The 23,729-nt window shown below is 53.2% G+C and overlaps 7 protein-coding genes across 7 annotated transcripts; 3 read left to right on the top strand and 4 right to left on the bottom strand.

The window, feature by feature from the left end:
* Positions 1 to 1,056: 1,056 nt before the first annotated feature.
* Positions 1,057 to 6,431, bottom strand: PpBr36_06124 (uncharacterized protein; the record flags this gene model as incomplete). Its single annotated transcript, XM_029893271.1, has 7 exons — positions 1,057 to 3,192; positions 3,259 to 4,456; positions 4,532 to 4,630; positions 4,721 to 5,207; positions 5,327 to 6,084; positions 6,152 to 6,192; positions 6,282 to 6,431. The coding sequence occupies 7 exons, from the start codon at positions 6,429 to 6,431 to the stop codon at positions 1,057 to 1,059; spliced, it is 4,869 nt and encodes a 1,622-aa protein (XP_029745888.1).
* A 2,214-nt stretch (positions 6,432 to 8,645) lies between these two features.
* Positions 8,646 to 11,684, top strand: PpBr36_06125 (uncharacterized protein; the record flags this gene model as incomplete). The annotated part of the gene is made up of 5 exons (XM_029893272.1): positions 8,646 to 9,135; positions 9,456 to 9,607; positions 9,675 to 10,642; positions 10,741 to 11,321; positions 11,386 to 11,684. 5 exons carry the CDS (start codon positions 8,646 to 8,648, stop codon positions 11,682 to 11,684), a joined length of 2,490 nt encoding a protein of 829 aa, XP_029745887.1.
* A 509-nt stretch (positions 11,685 to 12,193) lies between these two features.
* PpBr36_06126 (uncharacterized protein) lies at positions 12,194 to 13,882 on the top strand (the record flags this gene model as incomplete). The annotated part of the gene is made up of 3 exons (XM_029893273.1): positions 12,194 to 12,317; positions 12,606 to 12,656; positions 12,783 to 13,882. 3 exons carry the CDS (start codon positions 12,194 to 12,196, stop codon positions 13,880 to 13,882), a joined length of 1,275 nt encoding a protein of 424 aa, XP_029745886.1.
* A 366-nt stretch (positions 13,883 to 14,248) lies between these two features.
* On the bottom strand, positions 14,249 to 15,392 carry PpBr36_06127 (uncharacterized protein; the record flags this gene model as incomplete). Its single annotated transcript, XM_029893274.1, has 2 exons — positions 14,249 to 15,151; positions 15,249 to 15,392. 2 exons carry the CDS (start codon positions 15,390 to 15,392, stop codon positions 14,249 to 14,251), a joined length of 1,047 nt encoding a protein of 348 aa, XP_029745885.1.
* A 435-nt stretch (positions 15,393 to 15,827) lies between these two features.
* On the top strand, positions 15,828 to 16,586 carry PpBr36_06128 (uncharacterized protein; the record flags this gene model as incomplete). The annotated part of the gene is made up of 1 exon (XM_029893275.1): positions 15,828 to 16,586. The coding sequence occupies one exon, from the start codon at positions 15,828 to 15,830 to the stop codon at positions 16,584 to 16,586; it is 759 nt and encodes a 252-aa protein (XP_029745900.1).
* Positions 16,587 to 16,911: 325 nt separating this feature from the next.
* On the bottom strand, positions 16,912 to 19,402 carry PpBr36_06129 (uncharacterized protein; the record flags this gene model as incomplete). The annotated part of the gene is made up of 5 exons (XM_029893276.1): positions 16,912 to 18,625; positions 18,702 to 18,934; positions 19,012 to 19,082; positions 19,161 to 19,248; positions 19,355 to 19,402. 5 exons carry the CDS (start codon positions 19,400 to 19,402, stop codon positions 16,912 to 16,914), a joined length of 2,154 nt encoding a protein of 717 aa, XP_029746424.1.
* Positions 19,403 to 20,531: 1,129 nt separating this feature from the next.
* Positions 20,532 to 22,769, bottom strand: PpBr36_06130 (uncharacterized protein; the record flags this gene model as incomplete). The annotated part of the gene is made up of 1 exon (XM_029893277.1): positions 20,532 to 22,769. The coding sequence occupies one exon, from the start codon at positions 22,767 to 22,769 to the stop codon at positions 20,532 to 20,534; it is 2,238 nt and encodes a 745-aa protein (XP_029746269.1).
* Between the last annotated feature and the right edge of the window lie 960 nt (positions 22,770 to 23,729).

A 23,729-nucleotide genomic window follows, 5' to 3' on the forward strand; every position in this document is an offset into this window, starting at 1 on the left:
CTGGCGTGAATGCGACTTTTGGAGATTTCCAGATGCGAGAGGGACAAGGCCGTCAAGGTCGGTCGGGAATTAAATACTGGAATTGGTCGGGTAAGGGTTTGCTCCTATCCGCAGGAGACGCAAGACAGACAGTCGGTCAACTTTCCAAAGTGAAAATGCCGTAGCAAATGGCCGATCGCGCTTTGAGATGGTAGAGAATGACTGTCGCACGAAGAAGCTGTGGGTTTTTTTTTTTACATTGGTGGGTGTCGTGTCGGGATTTTGCGCTGGCTGATTTGGCTGATTGAAATTGGTTGTCGAGTGGATGGATGATGAGCAAATCCGGCAACGAGTTTGGTCTCAAAATGTGGGACGAGCCTGAATTGGACTAGCTTTGAGTACCCGACAGTCATCAGAACACAGAGGAGGTTAGCAACCTGCATGGGCTGACAAAGCAGACAGGCACTGTGGCTCTTTCTCTGCAACTTTCATAATGACTGCATTCGACTCTGTTGTCGGGACATTACAGTAGTCTCTACCGTGCTTGACACCATGTGCTCATCCCCCTCTACGTTTTATTTATTCGCTTATTTGTTTATTACTATTAATGTATTCTTTAGTCATTTCAGTTTATTTGTTGATCTTTCTGTCTTGTGTAGACCAGTCTCTGCTCAGCCTCTGCGACCTTAGTTACCCAGTATGGAACGAGCACCCAACGAAACTGTAGTACCAACCTTCCTCATACCCGGTTACAAAAGCCATTCGCCATCGTCTCCTGCCCTTGGTTCATCATCACGGATGGCTCTGTTGATGTATGGAGATGTAGTTTAAGCATCACCTCTATGTTATCATAACCGCAAAAGCAATCGTTGTGGTTGTCTGCGATGGGTCATCACTTCACAAACAGAAATTTCACAGGCACCATCAGTTGATGCCCCTTTACATGTAAAGGGAAGACTTGGAATCTCTCGTGCCAAGATGACCGCGGGATTTTGAGGATTTTCTCATTGGACGGGCCATGTTTGCTCGTTCAAGGAGCATAGGACAGAAAATTGCGAGACTGTAATGCGTGTACCATCAAAAGGTCGGCTGCACGCTTTGCGACCTAGCCAACTTAAACGTCCTCAAAGAACCTCCGCTTATGCTCCCTGCCGTTCTTGACCGGCCCGTCCTGCCCCCTGGGCTTCCACCATGAAGACTGGCCGTCCCAGCAGACAGCTGTCGTGAGTGGTTACTGCCGGCCCCTGAACTCGCAGGCGACCTGCCCCTCATATTCATCTTGCCCATCAGCGCCGCCATGGCCGACGCTCCAGTGACCAGCGGCGGCAGTTGGGGTTTGCTTCCAGAGATGCCCAACCCAGTCTGCGTGTTCCGCCCCTGGTTAGCGGCAGAACCCCGCCGCTCGGCCAGGAGGGCACTTGCGTATGCCAGATCCGGGGAGCAGACCAGCTGCACCGGAGAGCCGATCCTCGCTCGGCTCGGACTGCGGCTGCGCGGTGGGGTGTCTAGCGGGATTTCATGGTGAAGATTGTGGTGATGCTGCTGCTGCTGCTTTGAGAGATCGATGTTTGAGGGGATGACGGGGACGCGGGACAAGCGACGGATTGCGCGCAAGTTGCGGTCCATGAATGTTGACATGCGGTTGAGCGCATTCCTGTTCTCGTAGCTCTCAAATGCCGACGCGCCGTCGGTCGGCGCCTGCGACCGGGATTGGTGCATCGAGTTGAGCGTAGGCGTCTGCAGCAGTGGCGGAGTGACTGTCGGGGTCACGATTTGTTTCTGATTATGCTGCTGCTGCTGCGTATGGTACGCGGCGCCTTTGACGCTGAGAGTGTGGCGGACCTGGCTGATTATTTGATCAAAGTCGACAGTCTGCTGGCCCCGGGGTTGGAACAGCTGCGTCGCCGCGGTCACTGACATTTCCTGCGTGAGCACAAAGAAGCTGCCGTCGTTGATGCGCTGACGGACGAGGTGCCACCGGGTACGGGCTGGGTTCTTTTCGATCTCGGGTTTGTAGACGGACAGCTGGGAAAGCTTCTCGTAAAACATCTCTAACCGCTTGGCCATCCTTTCCAGGACCTGCATCAGGAAAGTGGAGAGCGCCACGGCAGTCTCGGCTTCCGAGGTGGTGTCCTGAAGCGCCGACAAGGCACCAAAGGCGTCGAAGCCATGGCAGGCCTCACGGCGGATGTCCTCCAGCAGACTGACGTCCAGCTCGATGGCCTGTGTGGCGTAGCTGATGATGCCTTGCTCGTGAAACCTCGCCCCCTCGCTGTCGCTGATAAACTGCCCGATGGCAGATAGCTCCTTGCTTGTGGCCACCGCGTCTTCCGAAGTTTTAGCTCGTGCAATAACTCCCAAGACGTCCGGCAGGCGTGGCACGGGACCGGCGGAGGAGGAGTTTGCGAGACTGAATGACAGCTTGAGGACCAGCTCCTGAAACTTGGGGCCAAACAATGACGAGAAGCCATTCTGCAGCAGGCGAGACTGGAACTTGTAGAACATGCGCACGCCTTTCATGCTGAAAAGGTTGCCTTGACTCCACACCATGGTCGGATCAATGGGGGAGTCCTGCTTCTCACCAACCATGATGTTCATCTCGAAGCTCTGCGCCACCAGAGTCTCCACGCTCGTTCGCAGATAGTCGGCCCAAAGGTCGTACAGACCGCCGATATCGTCGTTGCCTTGAAAGTCGGGCCTTGGGGTCAGATGGCCGACGAAATATTTGGTCAACAGACTGCTGACCTCGGGGTTGTTGGTATGACCCAGAGAATCAAATGATTTGGAGCAATCCACGCCGGCGTTTGACCTGATGATCAGGGTGCCGCCGGGGTGCATAGGACAAAAGTCTGTCACGTCGTATACAGACCCATGGACACCAATCCACATCCTCTGTCCAGGGCGGTGGCCCGTATTGAGAGCAAGCTGCGAGAGAGGTATGGTTGGTTGATCACAACGCAGTGGCTTTGGTGTCATGAAAACATCGAGCATGAACCGGCGCTCTGCAAAGGCTGTGTTTACAATGACGTCTGCGTTCTCCATTGTGGCCGTCCTGTGGTAGTAGATGGCCTTTTTGATACCGCTCATGACCGACTCGAACACGGAAACAGAGCCACAGACATAGAGATATCCGCCCAATCCACCCCTGACGTAGTTAGCCAAGAAGTATAGTCCCAGAAGGAAGCCATAGGACAGGATGCCCTGAAATTTCACCTAGCGATAGAAAGGGGTCAGGCTGAGGGTAGCTTACTGCTTCTTGCTCATAACCAAGTCACAGACTGTTGAACCCTGTTCTATGATCAGGTCGTTGATATAACGTGGAGGCATCTTCTTCTCAACAAGGTCTTGAGCCTGAGAGTCGTAGGACAAACCCCTAGAGTCGCGGGAGAACGCGAGGTGAACTTCCATCTGTCCACTGCTCACATACTGCCGCAGCTCGTTTTCATAGCAGAACTTTTCGCGCGATTGGACGCCCAGATACAAAATGTTGCGTCCGACAGAGCTGCCGACCCTTGCCTGCCAGAAGCTTCTGAACGGTGCGATACCGCTGCCACCGGCAAAGAAGGCACAGGGGGCCGCGCCGTCTAGAGGGAGCTGGAAAGCTACTGGCCTTGAGACCCCAACCAGCACATCCTCATCGATCGGCAGGAGTAGTTCGTCGTGGGACGACACCATAGGGTTCAGGAAGCCACTGCTTACACCTGCCCGGGTGACGCGGTCGTTGTTGGCAAAGATGGAAGACAATAGATACTCGGAACGGGATATAGTCAGGTCGACCGTGCTGGGAAGAAGTTCGTCGGGGTAGTTGGAGATGGAGTAGGTCCTCGGCACTTCGACAGGCACCAGATCACCTAGCCATGCAAAGTTACTATGGAGGTCAAAAGCCTGGTCCCAGACCAACTCTGGGGTCTCCAGGACTGCCGCCTGTAAGAGATCGCCAAGACTCCCCCTCACTGGCCATTCGTCGGTTGCCAGCACCTGCAATACGGTATTTGACGATGCGCGCAACATTGCGTGGACTTTCAGGACCAGCTCTTTTGTCAGCGGCGCTAAATGTCCCCGTCTCAGAATGTCCTTGACGGTCAGCTGTGGCACCGCCGTAGATGTGGCCCGCGAAACAGATTTCAGATGGCCCAGGAATCTCGTCCATTTCTGGTTCAGCTCGACCGGTGCCTCCAGCAAGGTTTCGTCTAGTCCCAGAGCAGCGGCAACCTTTGCGCACTCCTCCCAGCTGTTGAGTGGCATGACAGCCAGCCGGTCACCAGGCTGAAATGTGATACCGGTGTTTTGTATGTCTAGCGTCACGCCTGCTATGGTTCTGTTCGGGTCATTATCCACGGAGGCCCTGCTCAGAATTTTGGCTCGGTATCTGCACTCTTCAAATGTCCCTCGCATCCGGTTGGGCTCAGGGATGTCGCCACGATATGGCTCCAGCCGTTCTTTCATCGCCTCTGAGAATTGTTTGTGTGTCTCTTCCCTATTTGATGTCAGCCGTAAAATGATAAAGGAGAGGCAGATATATATATATATAGTTTCAAAGGGCTGAGTTTACCAAGGTTTCAGCCCGTTTGCTGCTCCGGATGCGCCATTTGTCTCGCTGCGACCGGTTTTAGCTGCAACTTCCAAGATACCATAGACCTTGTAGCGGTGCCTAATGCAAGCCGTCAGTATGCACCTCTGTTCCTTTGGCTTATGGTAAAGCTGAGAGCAGGCGGGGATGATGCGGAGATGATCTACTTACACTCCCATGAAGCCTCGCTCACCACAGTATGCCTCGACGATCCCGTCCAGCACTCCAATCAACCGAGGGTCACCCGACTTCTCTACAAACTCGGGAACGCTGTAGTGGTATTCAACAGCAGCAATGAAGGCGCGCAGGTTCGCCGGCTGCCAAGCCCTCAAGTGAACGCCTTCAGCACCCAGGAATGATCTGTACTTCTTGCGACCCAGAAAGGCGTCCATTAGTAGGTAGGGAGGGAACTGAAGCCCAGATGCCGCTGCACAGCGCTTGGAAAGAGGCTTTGAGAACTGCCCCCACCGCACCCACTCCTCAGCGGACACGAAGTTTTCCCCCGAGCTCGGGTTTGGGGATATCGAGTGGAAGGCGTTTGGCATCCTCTCGATGATTTCCTTGAGGCGGATGAGCTCGTGCAGAAGACCCTCCACATTTCTGTTCATGACGTGCTCCTGACAGCTGGCAATGGCGTCCGGCCCATGTTGAAAAGAGGCTGAAGTTTGATTGTTGTTAGGATTCTGACTTTATTGGAGGTGGCTTGAATGGCACGGTAGCGAAACAAAGGTTCGAAGAAACAGAGTCATTCTAATGAGATCTTAGCCACAAACTTACCGGACGTATCGGCACAGCCCTTGAGAAAAGCTATTTCTGTTCGCTCTCCAAACACTGGCCATCGCAAGTCAATATTGTCGAACCTATCTCTGTAAGGATACACCGAGCGGGGGTCGCGGAGCTTGACGTTGTATGAGGACTGATCCGGAAAGCTCAGATGCGGGATCGCTCTCCCCAATCTTTTCGAAACCTGAAAGTATGGGAGACCGATACTCCTCGGGATGCCTTTGAGCTCCTCGACAACATCATCGCTCATTTCCACAACCGGTCGGGAAGATGCCGCCGACGTGTTGACGCCTTCACTGCCATCATTGTTCTCCTCGTAACGATATATCGAGCAAAGCATCCCGAGAACCACACATGCGGCCCAGAGGGCGTCGTCGGGGATGATGTCTTCTGTCGCCTCGATGATGGGCAGAGCTGCGATCGAATCCCTGACACGGCCGCGGGCCACGCAACCAGGCATACGCTCGCAGAGGGCAGACCATATGCGGCCGGGTGACGCGGCGAGGGCTGCGGGTGACATGTCTGGATCATGTGGCACGAAGCCATACTCTGCAGTCAGGAAGCCATCTCTCCAACCGCTCCTTGGACCAACCTCTTCGGCCCTGATGATGACTTGTCGAGCTGGCGCGCCTAGAGCCACAGCCAGGAGGTCGTGGTCGCTGGCGGTCAGGGTGTCGATGTGCTTGGTTGCATTGAGAATCGAAGGAGCCGGTATGTTGGAGTAGAGAAGCTCGTTGATTGTTTTTCGTTCCCTGGATGCGCAATGTGAGCCAAGCCGGCTCTTAGCACCCAGATAAATTCATCAGGGGTTTTGCGAACCTTAACCTTAGCCATTCCTCTGCATCCATGCCTCGTGGGATCTATGAATAGATCATAAGATCTTGTCAGTCTTAACTCTGTTGGCGGATCCGCCACACATGACTCGGCAATAATATTGAGATGAACTCACGTCAAAAGCAGCATGTAAGTCTCCAGGCTGACAGTAACCAGAGAAGGAACAGCCTCTGGGTCCGCGGAGCTGGGATCTGCCTCCTGCCGCTCGCGTGCCAGGACATTTACCACCCAGTGGTCCGGACACGGGGCAAGATCGTTCAGACATGTTTTTTTTTTTTTTTTTTTGTATGTATAGTGGGTATCAATAATAAAGAATTAGGCAGTCAAAAGGGTAGGATAAAATAAAAAATAAAAAGAGCAAACTAAACAAATAGAGCAGGTACGCAAGCCGTTCAACGGCTTGTATGAAGAATAGATGATATAGTAGTAATTAAGAGAGTGAACCAAGAAAACAAACTAGGAACTTGACTAAAGCTTCGAAGCAACTACCAGGTTGCAGCTTGAGCCACAAATCGCGAATGATAACCGAGAGTAATGGAACCTGGATGTCAGATGGGGAACGTGGTTATTTACAGAATAAGCATAATATGAATAACCATAAGGGGGAGTGGACTGTGGAGACAGTGCATTCTCCCTATTACCCCATTGCTGAGTCCATGGAATGCCTAGAGGATGCCCTGATGCCATGAAACAACGGTAATTCGAGAAAGTGGATGTTGATTCTGGCCACAGGAGGGAGAAGTGAAAGTTTGAGAACAAGGCAGGAAAAGAAACCTGCAGAGAAACGCGACACAAAAAAATAACGCCCCAAGACGGGTACGCCTTCTTGGCGTCGTTTGACAATCGAATCTGCTGTGGTACTCTGGCGTTGAACCCCCAAGACCCCGTGCCGGGGCCAGCAGTGTACCGCAGGAGCGAAATAATGCCTTGGCGACTTGGCGGAGTGTACGTGGTTAAGAGAGAGAAAAAAAAAGACTGCCCGGCAGATAGGGCAGCGGAATTTGGGTGGAAGCAACATAGATAGCATGGGCAAGATTTTCATCCAATGTCAGCTCTTAACTGCCGTCCGCCCTTGCATGAGGGATTTCCCGGTTCTGCAACCGTCTTCCCCAGACAGCAATGAGCAAGCCACAGGTTACGAAAAACAGTCTCGCGCCCTTTTGGTAACGTATCGCATTGCAGTAGGCGGGATGGCTGACATGCGCAAATAAATAAACTGCTGCAAATGGTAACCCACTTGGCTTGCCTTGCTGCTTGCACCGCAGATCAGGACTGGGGGTGGCTGCAGGCTGCAGCACTTTGGCAGAGTCCAGTTTCACAGTTTCAAACCCAGACGCGCCTGCAAAGGGGGACAAGGCGCCTGTCCGCAGTCGACCAACCTCCGACGTCGCAGACTGTCTAAGAAGCAATGGATGCTATAGACGGGCGACGAATAAGAAATCCAGATAGCTGTTTACGGGGAATAATCAATATCTTTATCGAAAAGCGATTGTTAAAGTAGTTGTGTGGATATGATACTGGAGAAAATGGAAGGTGGAAAAAAAAAAAAAAGAAGAAAAAGGCCAGAGGGGTCGTTGCATCTACAGATCCTCTGTAAGGTGCAAAGTGATGCGACCTGTCCAGGCTGCCATCGGGTGCGTAGATACTCACGAGACGCGACGCCAGCCAATCACATCTTTGCTTCCGCAGCTGCCCTCGACAAACAGCCAACCTGCATCCCATTGTTCGGCCTCCGCCGGCCGATCGTCCCCGAAAGGATGCATGCCGGTCACGGTACTCGGAAGAATACGCGAGACCCGGAAGCTGGTACGGCTGCCAACCGCTATAGGGCTTCAAGATATATTACAAGGCAGCACTTGAGAACCTTTATAATACTCCTCGCACCGTTCCGCCCCCTCCGCGTGCTGCTGTGATCCAGAAATTTGTACACAAGCGTGGATGGGACGTGAACACCATCCGTACTTTGACAAATTTAATTCATGGTTAAGCTTGGAAATTGGACTCGAGTTTGTCGGCATATTGCTCGTTACTCTCAGGATTTTCTAATGAGAATCTGGGGATAATCTGAAAATCTTTGGCTTAAATTTTGAAGCAAAGGTTGGTTGTCTACGTCCGTTATTGTACGTGGGTGCTATCCTACAGCCCAAGCAACTCATCCATCTACCCAATCATATTCCCAAATTCAATTTTCGCCCAGGTCCCTCGACCCACAAAAAATAGTTCGAGGTGGGTGCTACTGTACCTTCAGTTCAGGTACTGGGCACTTTAGCACCAAGGTGTCACCCTTCAATTGCTTTTTTAGAAACAAAAAAAAAACATCGCGAAAAACAATACGAATGTCCAACTCAGTTCGGGGTTTGGAGGTTTCGGATGCTGAGCTCGTACCAGTCCCAACCTGGTAACACTACTTGCTTTGATTTATATTTTCTTCTCGTTTTGTTCAACCTTCCGGCTGTTTTCACCAGTCGAATCGCGCCTGATGGCGCCTCAGTCGTCGCTGCAGCCAACTACCAGTAGTGAACCGCCAATCAAACCACCAATCATCAAGCAGCATGGTTCTACTCCGAACCCCGTGTCACCATCGTCAACTGGGCCTCAACAGCGTTTTGCGGCACCAAATGATAATGCCGGAGTGGTTCAGGCCACGGTATCGCAGCCGAACGCGACAGATCCCAAGCCACGAATCAAAATGAAGCGCACTTCAGGGATCCAAGCTTCCAGGATTGGACACGTTTTTAAGACGAGCGCTTTAGTACGTAGCATTTCTCCGAGCAATGTACGGCAAACTCATTTTTCTCCGGCGCTTCGAACCCCGGCCCGGGCTGTCGGCGATTTAACGGATGAGGATGAGAATGAGGATGAATTGAGGTCCACTTCTGTCAGCAGCTCTAATCTTGGCAAACGAGATCGAGACTCTGCAGATGACCTAGAAAGTGATATATGTGCATCAAACGTCAAAAAGGTCAAAGGTTAGTAAAATAACATTTCCAATGAAAGCAATGCTGGCATTTAAATTGAGGTTGCTATACCAGTCTTCATATCATTTATATTTATTTACTTGGTTTCGGACATAAAAACACAATAATGCGAACTGGCTATAATACTATAGCACCAAGATTCGGAACGCATACTTGTGCTGATTTTGTCATAGATCTTTCTATTTCATACAAAACTCTGATAAATGCTCGGCATGATAGATCATATTCTACCTATCGAGGTAAGCTATATAAACAAATAGCTTGAATGATTTTTCTTTGGCCAAACACCCAGTTGACTCTCAGATAACAAGACCTCAGCGCAGGCAATAAACAGGCTGGCGGTGCTCTCATTCCCGAAGACTATACCACCCAGCTTCAGGCTGGAAAGCATATGTGGCCGTGCCCGGTTCGAAGGTCTGGTGTCGAGTCAGATACACTCACTGATCCGGGCGACCATTTTTCGGTGCGTGCAGTTTCTCGTGTCTACAGGCTAAGTACCTCATGGTGCTGACCACTTGATTAAAATCCAGACATCCCATCACTCTACTACTTTCAACGACAACCGGGATGGTTCATTGTCAAAGATTGGGACCCATGGCCGCTCCGGGGAAGAGTTACCTGGTATCGTCGTGCCACAAGTGCGGCAGAACACAAACAAGAAAGACTCGGCGCGAACAAATAACGAAGACAGTTTGAAATCTAGAGAAAAGCTGTCTATCGGACTATCTAGCGACAGGCCTGAATACGGAGTGTCTGCTCCGTCTAAAGAAAATGGACGACAGGAAACTGATTTTTTTAGCTTCAAACAAAAACATGACGGAAACCTGGATACCCCGTCTAGGGGACGGGAACAAAGCTTGAAAGAACATTTCCAGCTCCGCGATTATCATCCTAGCCAACGAGAATCTGCAGGTACGCCAATATCATCACAAGGCTCTACTCCGGCACTAGTACTAGATCAAGCTGCTATGACGAGGCAGAGGTCACCTGTGGCTTTGGAGGCGAATTCAACTCGTAGATTGATTGAGACACCTATCCCAATTCCTACACGAGGCCATAAGCTTGTTCACCGAGCCGACCCGCACAACCCGATGAAGAAAGCGTCACCAGAAAGACGGAATGCAGGTTTGGATGTTTCTATACACGGTCAAAACGCTTCTTCTAACTCGGCACCCGCCAACGCCGAATCAGCATGGGAGTTTTGTCTCAAGTATATCCAAAATTATGAACACAGGAGAAAGATACCGGAAAAACAATACGTCAAGGAATTTCTACAACTACCTTTCGTCCGCGAGATGCAGTGGAATGAGGAATGGCTGAAGGACCATCCATGGAAGGATAGTGTTCCCCGAGATATTTCTTCATTGCTAATGCACAGGAGTGGTGAGATTTCCACCAAGACTTGTGAACGGTGCGCAAGCAAAAGCGGACCGTATGTCGGATGCATTACAATTCCTCTGGGATTATCTCCGGCCTCGCAGAGCATGATATATTCATGGTAGGTTGCTCAATAGTGACTCATACAATTGGTCAACAATATCACAAGCCTCAGACTGCTGTTGGTGTTCTGTATTAACGTTTAAGCGCTTGCCATAGTTCGAACTGTCTATACCACGGCAATAATGCTAAATGCTCGATCAAGGAACAACTGAAAGCGGAGTTTCATCAAAGATTTCCGGACTTTGACAGAAAAGAGGAAAATATGCAGTCGCAGAAGCAGCTGGAAAAGGACCGCAGGGCAAACCCCCCAGAGTTGGCCGATCCAGATCCACTTTCTCCGGCTTCAGCGGAGACTGTTGTTACTCGAAACAGAGGTCACTCTATGAACTACAACTTAAAAAAGCTTTCACAGAATTCGATGGGGGTTAGTCGAAGCAGACCCTCCAGAGCCAGGTCACGGGAAGCCCCAGATCCCTTGAATGCGGATGATGAGGAGCCCGAGGCTTCTTCCAAGCTGCGGCCACCGAGGAATTCCAACATTGGCATAAACGGAGCAAGCGGTCGCAAGGTATCTCATGTGCCTTTGCCAAGTCGTCTTCCGTCGAAGGGTACGGGCGTTCTCAATCAAGTTGCCTCGGCTCCTTCGGCCGCTATTGATACTTCAGCAAAGTCGCTTGATGACAAGATGGAGACTTGGGAGGTTGGTCCAGGTTTTGTTCGCAACGAGGAATCTGACAGTAAGTCGCACTTATTTGTACACTGTGAAGCGCAAATTCCATCATCTGACCGATATCTACGCAGAAATCGCCTTTTCAACCGCGTATTTGAACGGCCTTACATCGGTTCACATTGCAGACGGGGTGTCATGCCGTCTTGAATTTTTAAAGGCCGGATGCTCAAGGACTTTCGATGCAGAGGATACGCTGCGGATCTGTTGGGTCAGCAGCGGAAAGGTAGAGGTGGAGCTGGATGGCAAGAGATTCAGCGTGGGCGGGCCTGGAGGAATCATCAAACTGAACAAGGGCTCAAAGGCAGTTGTGTTCAACAACCGCTACATCGATGCCTGTTTGCAGATCACCGCGGTCGCAGTTGAGGATTAGCCATCCGATTGCATTCACATTCTATTATTTTGAGCCTTTGGGATTGATTCACTTGGAAGCCTCAGACATGTATTATTTATTCGAGGATTTATTAAATCACTAGACTAGCTAGTCTATCCAAGTTGTACCTACTTACCCTGGGCAATGAATGCCAAGTCGGATACAATTGACTTTTGTGGCTCAGCCTGGATCGCCGAGATGCGGCGAGTGTAGCCCCGATTTTTGTCTGGGGTAGCTCCATAGCACGCTACCGTAGATGGCGGGAAAACATTCGGCTCCACGAAGCTCGAGCTTCCCCGTCACGCCACTGGCGAGTCAATTATTTTCAACTCGCTTAAAAGGTTCACTCACAGTCATCCGACATCCCATGTCTGGTTTTGCCGTAGAAGCAAAAGCTGCGAGAAACACTCATTCCAGCCACGTTCTCGACATTGCTTTATTTATTTCGCTGTAATTCTTCTTCTTATTGCACAGATCATCAATTGTCAAAAAAAGACAAACCGATCAAGATGCTTTCAACCATGAGGATTGCCTCGCGGCAGGTCGTCGGCAGGCGGATGATGGCTGCCCGCCCTCTTGCTGCTCTGCGCCCAGCTTCAACCTGGGCAAACGTCCAGATGGGCCCTCCAGTGAGTCTACCTTTTTTTTTTTTTTTTGTATTTTTTTTCGGCCTTTCGGGACCAGAAGATTTGTTACATGTTTTGCTAACCCAAGTGTTTGTTTGTTTGCTTTAGGATGTGAGTAGAGAACATTGCCACGACACCCCGACCGAGCAGGATAGCGCACGATGCGAACACTTGTACTGATTGCCAAGCACGTTTGATTTGCCTACAATCAGGCCATTTTGGGTATGAAAGCACTTGTTTTTCAACTACTTGAGATATCAACCTTTTGCTGACGAATTTACTTGTCAATGTTTAGGTATCACTGAAGCGTTCAAGGCCGACAGCAACCCTAAGAAAATCAACCTCGGTATGATCGCCTTCCAACCCCCCAGCCCACGTATCGATCAGAGTCATCTCGTACTGTGCAACGCCACGTACGCCAGCAATTTCCCTACTGGTCCGCGCTGACACTAGCAATCACCCGCCGTTACAGGTGTTGGCGCCTACCGTGATGACGCCGGCAAGCCCTACGTGCTGCCGTCGGTCAGGCAAGCGGAGGAGAAGGTTATCGCAGCTCGCATGAACAAGGAGTACGCTGGAATTACTGGTGTGCCTGAATTCACGTCGGCAGCTCTTACTTTGGCCTACGGCAAGGACTCGACCGCCCTCGACCGTACTGCCATCACCCAGTCCATTTCCGGCACTGGCGCTCTGCGCATCGGCGCCGAGTTCCTTTCCAAGTTCTACCCCGGCGCGAAGAACATCTACATCCCCACGCCGTCATGGGCCAACCACGGCGCCGTCTTCACACAGGCCGGCCTCAAGGTCGAGAAGTACCGCTACTACAACAAGGACACCATCGGTCTCGACTTTGAGGGTCTAGTCGCCGACGTCAAGGCCGCACCCAAGGGCTCCATCTTCCTCTTCCACGCCTGCGCCCACAACCCCACCGGTGTCGACCCTACGCCGGAGCAGTGGCGCGAGATCGAGACTGCCGTCAAAGCCGCCGGCCACTACGCCTTTTTCGACATGGCCTACCAGGGATTCGCCTCGGGTGACATCCACAAGGACGCTTTTGCGCTGCGCCACTTTGTCGCCCAGGGCCACAACGTCTGCCTGGCCCAGTCGTTCGCCAAGAACATGGGTCTGTATGGCGAGCGTGTCGGTGCCTTTTCCGTCGTTTGCGAGTCGGCCGAGGAGAAGAAGCGCGTTGACTCGCAGATCAAGATCCTCGTGCGCCCCATGTACTCCAACCCCCCGATCCACGGTGCCAGGATCGCCGCACAGATCCTCAACACTCCGGCCCTGTACGACCAGTGGCTGGCTGAGGTCAAGGGCATGGCTGACCGCATCATCACCATGAGGGCCCTGCTCAAGGAGAACCTTGAGAAGCTGGGCAGCAAGCACGACTGGTCACACATCACCAGCCAGATTGGCATGTTCGCCTACACTGGTCTGACTGCCGAGCAGATGGAGCAGCTCGCCAAGAGCCACTCCGTCTACGCCACCAAAGACGGCCGTATCTCGGTTGCCGGCATCACGAGCGAGAACGTGGGCCGCCTCGCCGAGGCTATTTTCAAGATCAAGGGCTAAATATCAAAAGGTGAGTAGGGCGCTTGGTGGAAAAATGAATTTCTGCGAGGGTGGCTTGGCGGCGGCAAGTGTGTTTGTTTTTTCTGCAAGATAACCCGCAGGTGAGGAAAAAAAAAATTCGCCGGCAGTATTCTCTTTTTTTTTTTTTTTTTTTTTTTTTTTTTTTTTTTTGTTCTGGGATTCTTCTGGATGTACATCAAAGCTTTGTTTCCATTCCAACCTACGTCTACGAACTGGATAGATCTCCTTGGGTTGCTCTAGAACATAGACGACAGCATCATCGAGCCCCGGTGTATAACAGAAAAATCAAACTGCTTACTGCTTCAGGACCATTGGTAAATTTTGTTGATCTAGGGAGCCGCCATCTCAGGCACCATCTAACCTGTCGAGATCCCTTTTTACTTCATTGATCTGCCTCCCCATGTCACGATACGTCTTTGCCAGGTCCCGCATCGTCTTCTCCTTCTTCCCCATCTCCACCTCGCCCTCATCGCCGTCCTCCTCGGCAACTCCATACTCGGCGAGCTCGGCCCTGCGCGCCCGACAGGCCTCAAAGACCCTGACCTTGGAGTCCCTCAGGTGCGCGGCGTACGCCTCGAGTGCCTCGCCCGCCTCGGGCGTGTAGACGTGGCGCCGCGCACGGTATAGCGCCGCCTTGGCCTCGGCCTCGCCCTGGCGGGCCGAGAGCGCCACCTCGGCGGCCCGGAGCTCGAGGCTGCGGGCCGACGCGCCGTGCTTGGCCTCGAGCGTGCGCGCCAGGCTGCCTAGGGCCTGCGCCTCGAGGGCGAGCAGCCTTTGCACCGCCGCGGCGGCCGCCAGCCGTTCGCTCGAGAGCTCCGCCTTGGCGGTCGCCAGCGCCGCGTGACTCGCCGTGATGCCCGGTCCCAGGGTCGGCAGGTGCCGGTGGAGGTAGGATGGGTTCGTCGTCGGGTTGGTGTGGCGCGCCAGGCTCAACGCTGCCTGGTGGAGCGACGCCGAGACGAGGTCGCCGAGCTGCGGGAGGAGAGATGGGAGGTCCGAGAGGGGAGGTGAGGTTAGGAGGGTCGGGTCGGCTAGGAGTGCTTCTACCTCGGGAGTAGGGGTGAGGAGCGGCGGGAGGAGCAAGAGTAGATCGAGCAGTGGCTCGGGTAGATCAGATGCTGCCGCGGGCCTCGAGCTGGATGTGGTCCGTCGGCTTGGAGCGGACGGTGGAGGCGGCGGTGCGGCCGTGGAAAGGGCATGGACGAGGAGATGTTGCTTCGCGGCCTTGAGGCGGTGGGTTTTCAGTTTCTACATTTGCGGCAAGGTTGGACCGGTATTAGCGAATGCCAATGTGGTACCCAAAACAATTAATGGCCTGAATGAATTATATGCCGTCTACACGGACCTGTTGAGTCGCTTGTCGCTCCTTGCTAGAGGGGTCATTTTTGCTAGACCCGTCTGGGTTGAGGATGGCTGTGGTCAAGGTGTTGTAGAGAGTGGCAAATTCGGGGTTCTCTTGGAGAACGGCATCTTCAACCGGGGGAATCATAATTCAGTCTGTCTCGGTTTTTTTTGCCTTTTGATAACGCATGCGAAAAGCGTCAATCGCGTGTCACGCTGAAGGAAGAAGTGAAAGCGGTCGATTATTCGCGGGGACCTTGGTTTAGTGGCGGGACTATGTCGCGAGGTCAGGTGATAAGTCCCGCTTTTAGGAGCTCTCGTCTTTGGCTGGGCTCGCTGGGGTCGCACCCCTGTCCGCCCGGCGTCGAAAATTTGGCCGACACGGGGACGAGCTCCATTCAGCTTCAAGTCAGAGAGAGAGCATCAAACTCCCAGCAAATTAATTGTTCGGACAGCCCCAGAGCCTGCCGCATACCTGGTGCATTGCTCTCAGTCCGAAGCCACGACTGTCTTTTCCTCTCAAAGCACTATCTATCAGCCTTAAATCGAGTCGTAGAAAGGGAGCAAAAAAAAAACCGACACAATGCCACCCTCCCGCGTCCTCGCCGGAGGCGTGGCCTTCCTCTCCTCTGCAGCACGCAGATCCCGCCTCCCGACCTCTGCCGTGCGCCAATTCACAACAACGACGGCGTCGCCATACAAGCAACCCAGCGGGCCCCAGACGCGCGAGCTGCCCATCCCGTCACCGTCGGCGCAGCACCCCGAGATCCCACCGTACCCCTTTGGGCCGCGGGCGACGTACAAGCAGTCCAACAAGGGCCTGTACGGGTCGGCGTCGATCCGGTTCGGCAACAACGTGTCGGAAAAGTACAACGTCAAGACGCGGCGCAAGTGGCGGCCCAACGTGCAGACGCGGCGGCTGTACTCGGAGTCGCTCGGCCAGATGATCAGGACCCGCGTCACGACGAGGGTGCTGCGGACCATCGACAAGGTCGGCGGCCTCGATAACTACCTGCTCGGCACAAAGACCCAGAGACTCAAGGACCTCGGCCCCTGGGGCTGGAGGCTCAGGTGGCGTATCATGCAGACCCCAAAGGTCCAGGCCTTGTTTGCCCGCCAGCGCGAGGAGCTGGGCCTGCCGCCCCAGGGCGCCGTGGAGGAGATCCTGCCCGACGGGGAGACGGCCGAGAGCCTCATGAGGCAAACGGACGAGATGATTGGCCGCGAGGCCGAGTTTGAGATTGGTGAGCAGGGAGAGGCCGAGGCCAAGGCCGATATTGTGCCAGATAACTTCATGGCCGAGGAGAAGAGGCCAAGCGGCGCAGAGGTGAAGAACCTGTAGGAGGAAAGCAAGGGCCGTTTTGTTTTTGCCTTTAAAGGCTCCGTGTATCATACTGTAAGGGTTTACGACTACTTAGAGCTCTGGGTGCGTCATAAAACGATTTTGTAACATACGCTTGCTACGCAAGTTCGGGCTTTATAGTGATGAAGCTTTTTTGTTTTATTTTTTCAAAACCTAAAAGCGCCTGTGATGGTATGGATCCAAATGATTTCGGGATCTGCTCCGTCTTTTTAAAGTGAGTTGATGGTGCTTGTTGAGAACACCATGGTTTTATGTATCTAAAACAAACAAACAACACACTCTGTCCCCATCCTGAGTGTTCCTTTTAAAACCTAAGGTCCCATCCGATAACGGGACCGATCCTTGGCAACTCATCCGCAACGCTCTGTACGTCTTTGTCACCACGTCCGCTGAGGCAAATGACGACGTCTTCGTCCTTGCCCATCGTCTTTGCCAGCTCGATGGCGCCGTATATGCCGTGCGCCGACTCGAGCGCCGGGATGATGCCCTCGAGCTGGCTGATGAGCCTAAAGGCCTCAAAGGCCTGCGCGTCCGTGGCGTTGACGAACTTGGCCCTGTCGCTGTCCTTCCAGTTTGCCAGCTCGGGACCCACACCCGGGTAGTCGAGACCAGCCGACACCGAGTGCGTGTCGGTGATCTGGCCGTGCTCGTCCTGCAGCACGTACGTCCTCACGCCGTGAAGCACGCCCTTGGTGCCGGCCGAGAGGGTTGCGCTGTGCCGCAGCGTCTCGACACCGTCGCCTGCCGCCTCGACGCCCAGCAGCTTGACGCTCGGGTCGTTGCTGAAGGGGTAGAACATGCCGACGGCGTTGGAGCCGCCGCCGACGCACGCCACCACGGCGTCGGGCAGTTTGCCCTTCAGCTTCATCATTTGCTCCTTTGTCTCGTTGCCGATGACGGACTGGAATGTCCTCACAATGGTGGGGAAAGGATGCGGTCCAATGGCCGAACCGATGATGTAGTGCGTCGTGTCGAGGTCCACAACCCAGGCCCTCATGGCCTCGTTGACGGCGTCTCTGAGCGTCTTGGTGCCCGCCTCGACGGGGACGACCTTTGCGCCCAAAAGCCGCATGCGGAACACGTTGAGGGCCTGCCGCCGCACGTCCTCGGCGCCCATGTAGACGGTGCACTCCATTCCGAACTTTGCACACACCGTCGCCGTCGCGACACCGTGCTGGCCAGCGCCCGTCTCGGCAATGATGCGCGTCTTGCCCAGCCTCCGTGCGAGCAGCAGCTGCCCGAGCGCATTGTTGATCTTGTGGCTGCCCGTGTGGTTCAGGTCCTCCCGCTTCAACCAGATCCGGGCGCCGCCGGCGTGCTCCGTCAGCCTTTCCGCGAGGTGCAGTTGGCCCGGCCGGCCCATGTAAGGATAGTAAGACCTGTACTCCTCCCAGAACGCCGGATCGTTGCTGATCTTGTTGAAGCCCTCCTCCAGCTCCGACAAGCAGTCCATCAGCGACTCGGGTACGTACTGGCCACCGAACTCGCCGAATCGGTCGGGGATCTTGCCGTGCATGGCCGCGAGCTGCGCAACCAGGTCCGCGTCGTTCTCGCCCTGGCCCGCGCTGCTGCCCGAGATCTTGGCGCCAACCTCGTCTCCTGTCTTGGCCTTCTCGCCGTGATCTGCCGCCGGGGCGGCTGTCACCTCGGCGACGTCGTCGGCCGAAGCCCGCCCGCACAGATAGGCGCAGTACTCCCGCACCGCCTCCTCGCCCTTGCCGGGCTCGGCCTTGGCTAGCGTCGTGATGATCTGGCTGCCAACCACGACTCCGTCCGCCAGCCCACCGACCGAGAGGAAGTGCTCCCGGGTCGAGACTCCAAAGCCCACCGCCGCTGGCCTGTTTCCGCTGTACTTCTTTACCCGAGCCACCAGCTCCGGTAGCGCCGTGTTGAGAGTTCCCGTCGCGCCCGTGACACCTTGCCGTGAGACGACGTAGATAAAGGAGTCGGCGAGCTGGCAGAGGAGTCGCATGCGAGCGTCAGACGTTGCCGGCGCAATCAGGGGTACATATGAGAGCCTGGACATGATTTTGGGTTCTTGTCAGTAAGGGGTAGCACCGAAATTTGGGTGTCGGAAGTCTGGTCAGGTCCTACCCGGCAACGGTGCAGAGCTTGCGGAAAGAAACAGCCTCCTCGGGCGGCAGGTCGACGAGGATGAAGCCGTTGACGCCGGCCTCTTTGCAGTCCTGCAGCAGCTTCGCCTCGCCGTACGCGCGGAGTGGGTTGTAGTAGCCCATCATCATGACGGGGGCCTTCAGGCCAAGCTTTCTTGCGTCACGAACCATCTGGAGTACTGAGGAGAGGGTGACGCGGTTCTTGAGCGCGATCTACGGTTATAGTTTCCACGTCAGTTCAGAAACCTCCTTTTTTCCCCCGTCCCCGCCAAACCCTTGAATCGGCTTACGGTGTTGGCAGTCTGGATTGTTGGTCCGTCGGCAATGGGGTCAGTGAAAGGGACACCGAGCTCGATAATGTCTATATGTGTGTTATCAAACGATCAGCATCTGGCTAGTATACCAGCAATTATAGAACCCGAGGATCTAATGGACTCACCGGCGCCACCCTTCTCCATGGCCAACATGACACCGGGCGTGTCCTCGGCCTTGGGGTAGCCGGCAGTGACATATGTGACAAGCGCTGGCTGCAGGCGCAAGACAATAGAGCGTCAGTGGCATTCAATTGCATTTGTTTTCCCCAAGTCATTGACAAGCAAGCCAAGGTAGGAGATTTCATAGGTCTAGACATACCCTGCCGCGGGCCTTGCACTGCTCAAAAGTCTGGTTGATGTGTTCCATGATGCCCCGCGCTTGTGCTTGTCCAATTGGTGTCTTTGAGTAACTCGTAGAGGATCACACAAAATGCCAGGTGAGCAAGGACAAGAGACGGTGATCCTCTTATTATTAACCTCACTTTTTTTTGGGCCCGAGGTGCAGTCAACGCCTTTGAGTCACACAAATTCCGTCCCTGTTCCTGGCGCTGCTGAACATTCTTAGTCTGCCCGTTGCAACCGCTTAATTATGGGATGACCCCACCATTCTTCCGCCGCACGCCACCAAGCCGATTCCGGAGCGGCCAGATCCAGGGTCATGATTGCACATGTTGCAGGCCTGGTTTGATTTTACATTGCCGATACATCCTTGTCAACTCAATTTTCTATGATGAAATATGTACTGTTTTTGACCAAAAAGTCTTCAGTTTCCACTTGGTAGAATGATTTACCCTTTTTCTTTTCTTTCTCCCCATTGTTTGTAATAATCACATGTTACGTCGACTTGAGCTTGCTCGAGTTTCGGAATTCGCTCAAAAGGTTTTTTTTTTTTTTTTTTTTTTTTCCTGCTTCTTTCTTTTCACCCCATGGCAGTCTCATTCCAGCTGCCGCCCCAATCTTCGGCCTTGAATAGACGTACCCACCGTCAATTAAAGTCCCAACTAGGCCTGATCCGAGCAACGCGTATATGCAGGGTGCACTTGGCTGCAGTTCATCACTCATCAGACATGTCACAAGCTTATGTACACTCTACCCCCTGAATGAATGTTGCCAAACTGACTTTATTTATTGCTTGGCAGTGTGACACATATTGTGCCAGGGTATCAACGAGTAGGCCAAAAGAACGTAAAGAAAGAAAACTAGACTAGTTGACAAACGGGGCAAAGAGGTATCTCGTTCTGTAAAAGCAATTGCCAGATTGACAATCCACGCATAACATATAAACAAGATGACTTTTGAAAAAAATTAAGCTTTAGATCAGATTGTGCCATCTGACGTGAAAGAGGGAAAACAAAATGTCTAGCAGGAGCTTTATACCCTTCTATCCAAACTCCACAACAACCAGCCCGAATGCAGGCACAGCCTGGCCGAAGCAGACTGGCCACCTGGTACGCAAAAAAGACAACATGAAGACAGGGGAGAAAAAAGAAGGCACCTCACATAAAGTTGCGTTCCTTCTCTGCGGCATAATGTGCGACGTCGGGTGACCTAGCATGACCATAGGGCCCATTGCTGACATCCTTTGAATACGCCGGATGCATTTGTTGCCCTTGTCCCTGCGTTGCGTAGTCCTGCGCTTGGGATTTTTCACTGTAGCCAGCCTTCTCCCCGTAGGTGCCCGACTCCCAATCGTCATTAGGTCTGTATGCCCTCCTCTGAGTAGCCGAGAGGGGGGAGTCGCCTGTCATCCTGGGGCTCCCTGGTTCCACCTGGCCCTTGTAGCCGCCGCCCTCACCACGCGTTTTTGTCGGCCCAGTAATGTTGAGCAGCGCACGAATGACACCGACAAGAACGACAATGACGTAGAGGAGAAGGAGGCCAGCCGAAACCAGCGCGTCTTGAATGATCCCGTTCTCCAGATACCGAATGACCTTGTAGATGGCATCCGTTATCTCATCGGTGGTGACTGTGCTTGGGCTTGACAAAAAGGACTTCATCTCACTGTCTCCATCGATACTCTTCTCCGCGCCTGCAGAGAAAGTGTCGTTGGGGAATAAAGGGAAGGAGACCTTGGCGTGATCGTGTACCCAGGTAATACCCTTCTCGACAGCTTCTATCTTGAGCCCAATCAGGCAGCGCACGACGTTCTTGACGGTATCGTGAAGGACGGTACCTGAAAAGACAGAGTCGAGGCGCTTGTTCATTTCGGTTGTGAAGACGTTGAGCGTGTTGTTGACGGCTGAGGTGGCGGTTCTGACGACGCCAAAGACATCTTGGTTGATTCCGTCCGTGTATTTGAGGATGACGCCGTTGCTGTCGGTAGCCCACTTGGTTGATACACTTTCCAATGTTCGTACCACGTCGCCCGCAAAGTCTCCAACTTTGTTAACCAGTGCAGGCGCCTCTTTCTTCACCATCTGCAGGATGATCCATTGGCAGAAACACGAAAACAGACCAGCAATTGCCAGAGCGAGAACGAAAAGCGCCGGTAGAGAGGTAGCGTACGCCCAAGCCCACCGTACAAGGTATTCGCGATTTGTCCCGTGAAACTTGTTTCCGAGCCAGATTCCGAAGCGAGACGAGCTGGGTCGTGACGCCTGGTATATGACATCCATGGCGTCGAAGTTGCGGTTCGTCATCTGCCTTGAAAGCTCCTTCTGCTCGCGGTACCGCCGGATCTCCAACCAGGCCATCGGAATGCATACCAGAAGAGCAAGGATGGGGATAACAACTAGGAAGGCGATCTTGGCCGTGTTGGCGATGTTGTAAAGGCCATCGAAAAAGTCTCGGATAGCCGAATTGTCGGAGCAGAACGAGAGAGACTGCTTTTGGGCAAGCGGGAATAGGTCGTTGGGCATAGCCCACTTTTCCGAACTCTGGTTGAGCTCCTTGCGGGCCAGGTCAAATGGAATGCTTAGGGCGTCCTTTGCGAACTTCTGGACGTCGTCGAAGTCTGGCGTCTTGTCCTTCATGCTCTTGAGAGTCTTGACAAAGTCTTCACTGTCAACTTTGATATCCTCCAAGTCTTTGACCTTGGCAGCGATGTCGAGTTTGGGAATGTTAATCCCGCCACCACCGCCACCTCCAAATATACTACCAATGTTGGTACCCGCATTGATCTTGTCGAGTACGTCGTTGACAGTCTTCTGAAAGCCGTCGACCTCGGACTTGATCCCATCTGTGATCTTCTTCATTGCCTCGTTCATAACCTTGGTGGCGCCCTCTGCCGCACCAATGCCAATGTCGAAAGAGCCCTGGATAAAGGCTGCAATGAGGCAGACATAGGTGCCGACGTAGAAGTTGATCGCAAAGTAGATGATTTGCTCCACCGCAGTCATAATAAGCATGAGTACCTGCACCATACCACTGATTGCACTGGCGATGCTCTCGGTGGCGACTTTATTGACGCCGACGGACAGATAGTGCGGCATAGAAGCCATGGCACTGCCGATGTCCTCAACCTTGGTACATGAGGATAATGCCTTGACCTTTGCGTCGCCGATGTTGTCGATCAGTCCGGCGATCAGGATTAAGACTCGTACCAGGACGAGGAGAAGCAAAATCGTCCACTTGTTCATCCATATTTGGGATAGCCTCGCCTTGAGTCCAAGGAAAGGAGCAGGTTGCCCACCCGTCCGGACCGAAGGCAACTGGCGTGCCTCATTGTTAAGATCTTGATCCCGGGTGTCAACTGGCCTGCTTCGCAGGTTCATAGGTAGCTTTGGAAATGCCATGGCGGCAGTTTGCGTGATTTAAAGGAATGTCTTGGTGTTGTAGCTCTTGTTTGCTGAGTGTTGGTATTAGTGGGTTGTTCAGGAATCAGGAATGAAATGAAAGTAGAGAGACAAGAAATGAAAGAAAATCTAGAGGTTTGATGTCTTGGGTATCGTGAGACTTGGAAGAGATATTAGGGAAGAGTGATCCATGGGCAGCCTAGCCAGTGGTAGAAATGAGGCAAACGATGGAAGAGGAACAAAGAAAACTGATCACTCCAGGTGAACAAAGGAAATCTAAGGTCACAATGATAGATTCTGTGAGCAACAAGCCATGACTCTCTGGTGAGAGGCAGCAAATCACAAGCGTCAAAATCCGGTGATTCGAAAGTAAAACGGTGAAAGTCAAGAACAATGGGGTGAACAATAGGATGTATATGAATGTATGGTGAATGGGTGCAGCTTGCACTGAATGGCAGTCAATAGGGCTCTGTAGGAAACATGATTGGCTGAGATTGAGTGGGGCATTTCCAGAAGCGGGTTTGAGTGAATGTAGAACGGGAAGCTGAGTGGTGAGCGGATAAGGTCGACTTACACCAGACAAAAAAAAGGTCGAAGACAAGACCAGGGGTGACAAAAGACAGACAGCCCACTTGAATGACCACAAAACGATTGCGCAGGGGCTAAGGCCGATGCCAAAATAGCAACTCGCTTTGTTTCGTCGACAGCGACTGCCAGGAACCGGGGCGACCTGGGTAATTTTTTTCCTCTTGTCGCGCGGTTTGCTGAAGCGGCTCGAAGCGGCAGCGTTGCCGGCGGCTCTAAGCGCCCACGTACAGAGCGCCTCGTCCAATGGATTCTCCTCGCGGGCGCAGATTCACCCTGGCCCCGAAACAGCGGCAACAAAGAGCCACTTTATCTTGGGGTCTTGCTCTCTGCTCGGCTGACCTTTCAGAAAAGGCTGAGCAGTAATGCCAAGCC

This window comes from Pyricularia pennisetigena (genome assembly GCF_004337985.1).
Source record: "Pyricularia pennisetigena strain Br36 chromosome 4 map unlocalized Pyricularia_pennisetigena_Br36_Scf_6, whole genome shotgun sequence".
Taxonomy (NCBI): domain Eukaryota; kingdom Fungi; phylum Ascomycota; class Sordariomycetes; order Magnaporthales; family Pyriculariaceae; genus Pyricularia; species Pyricularia pennisetigena.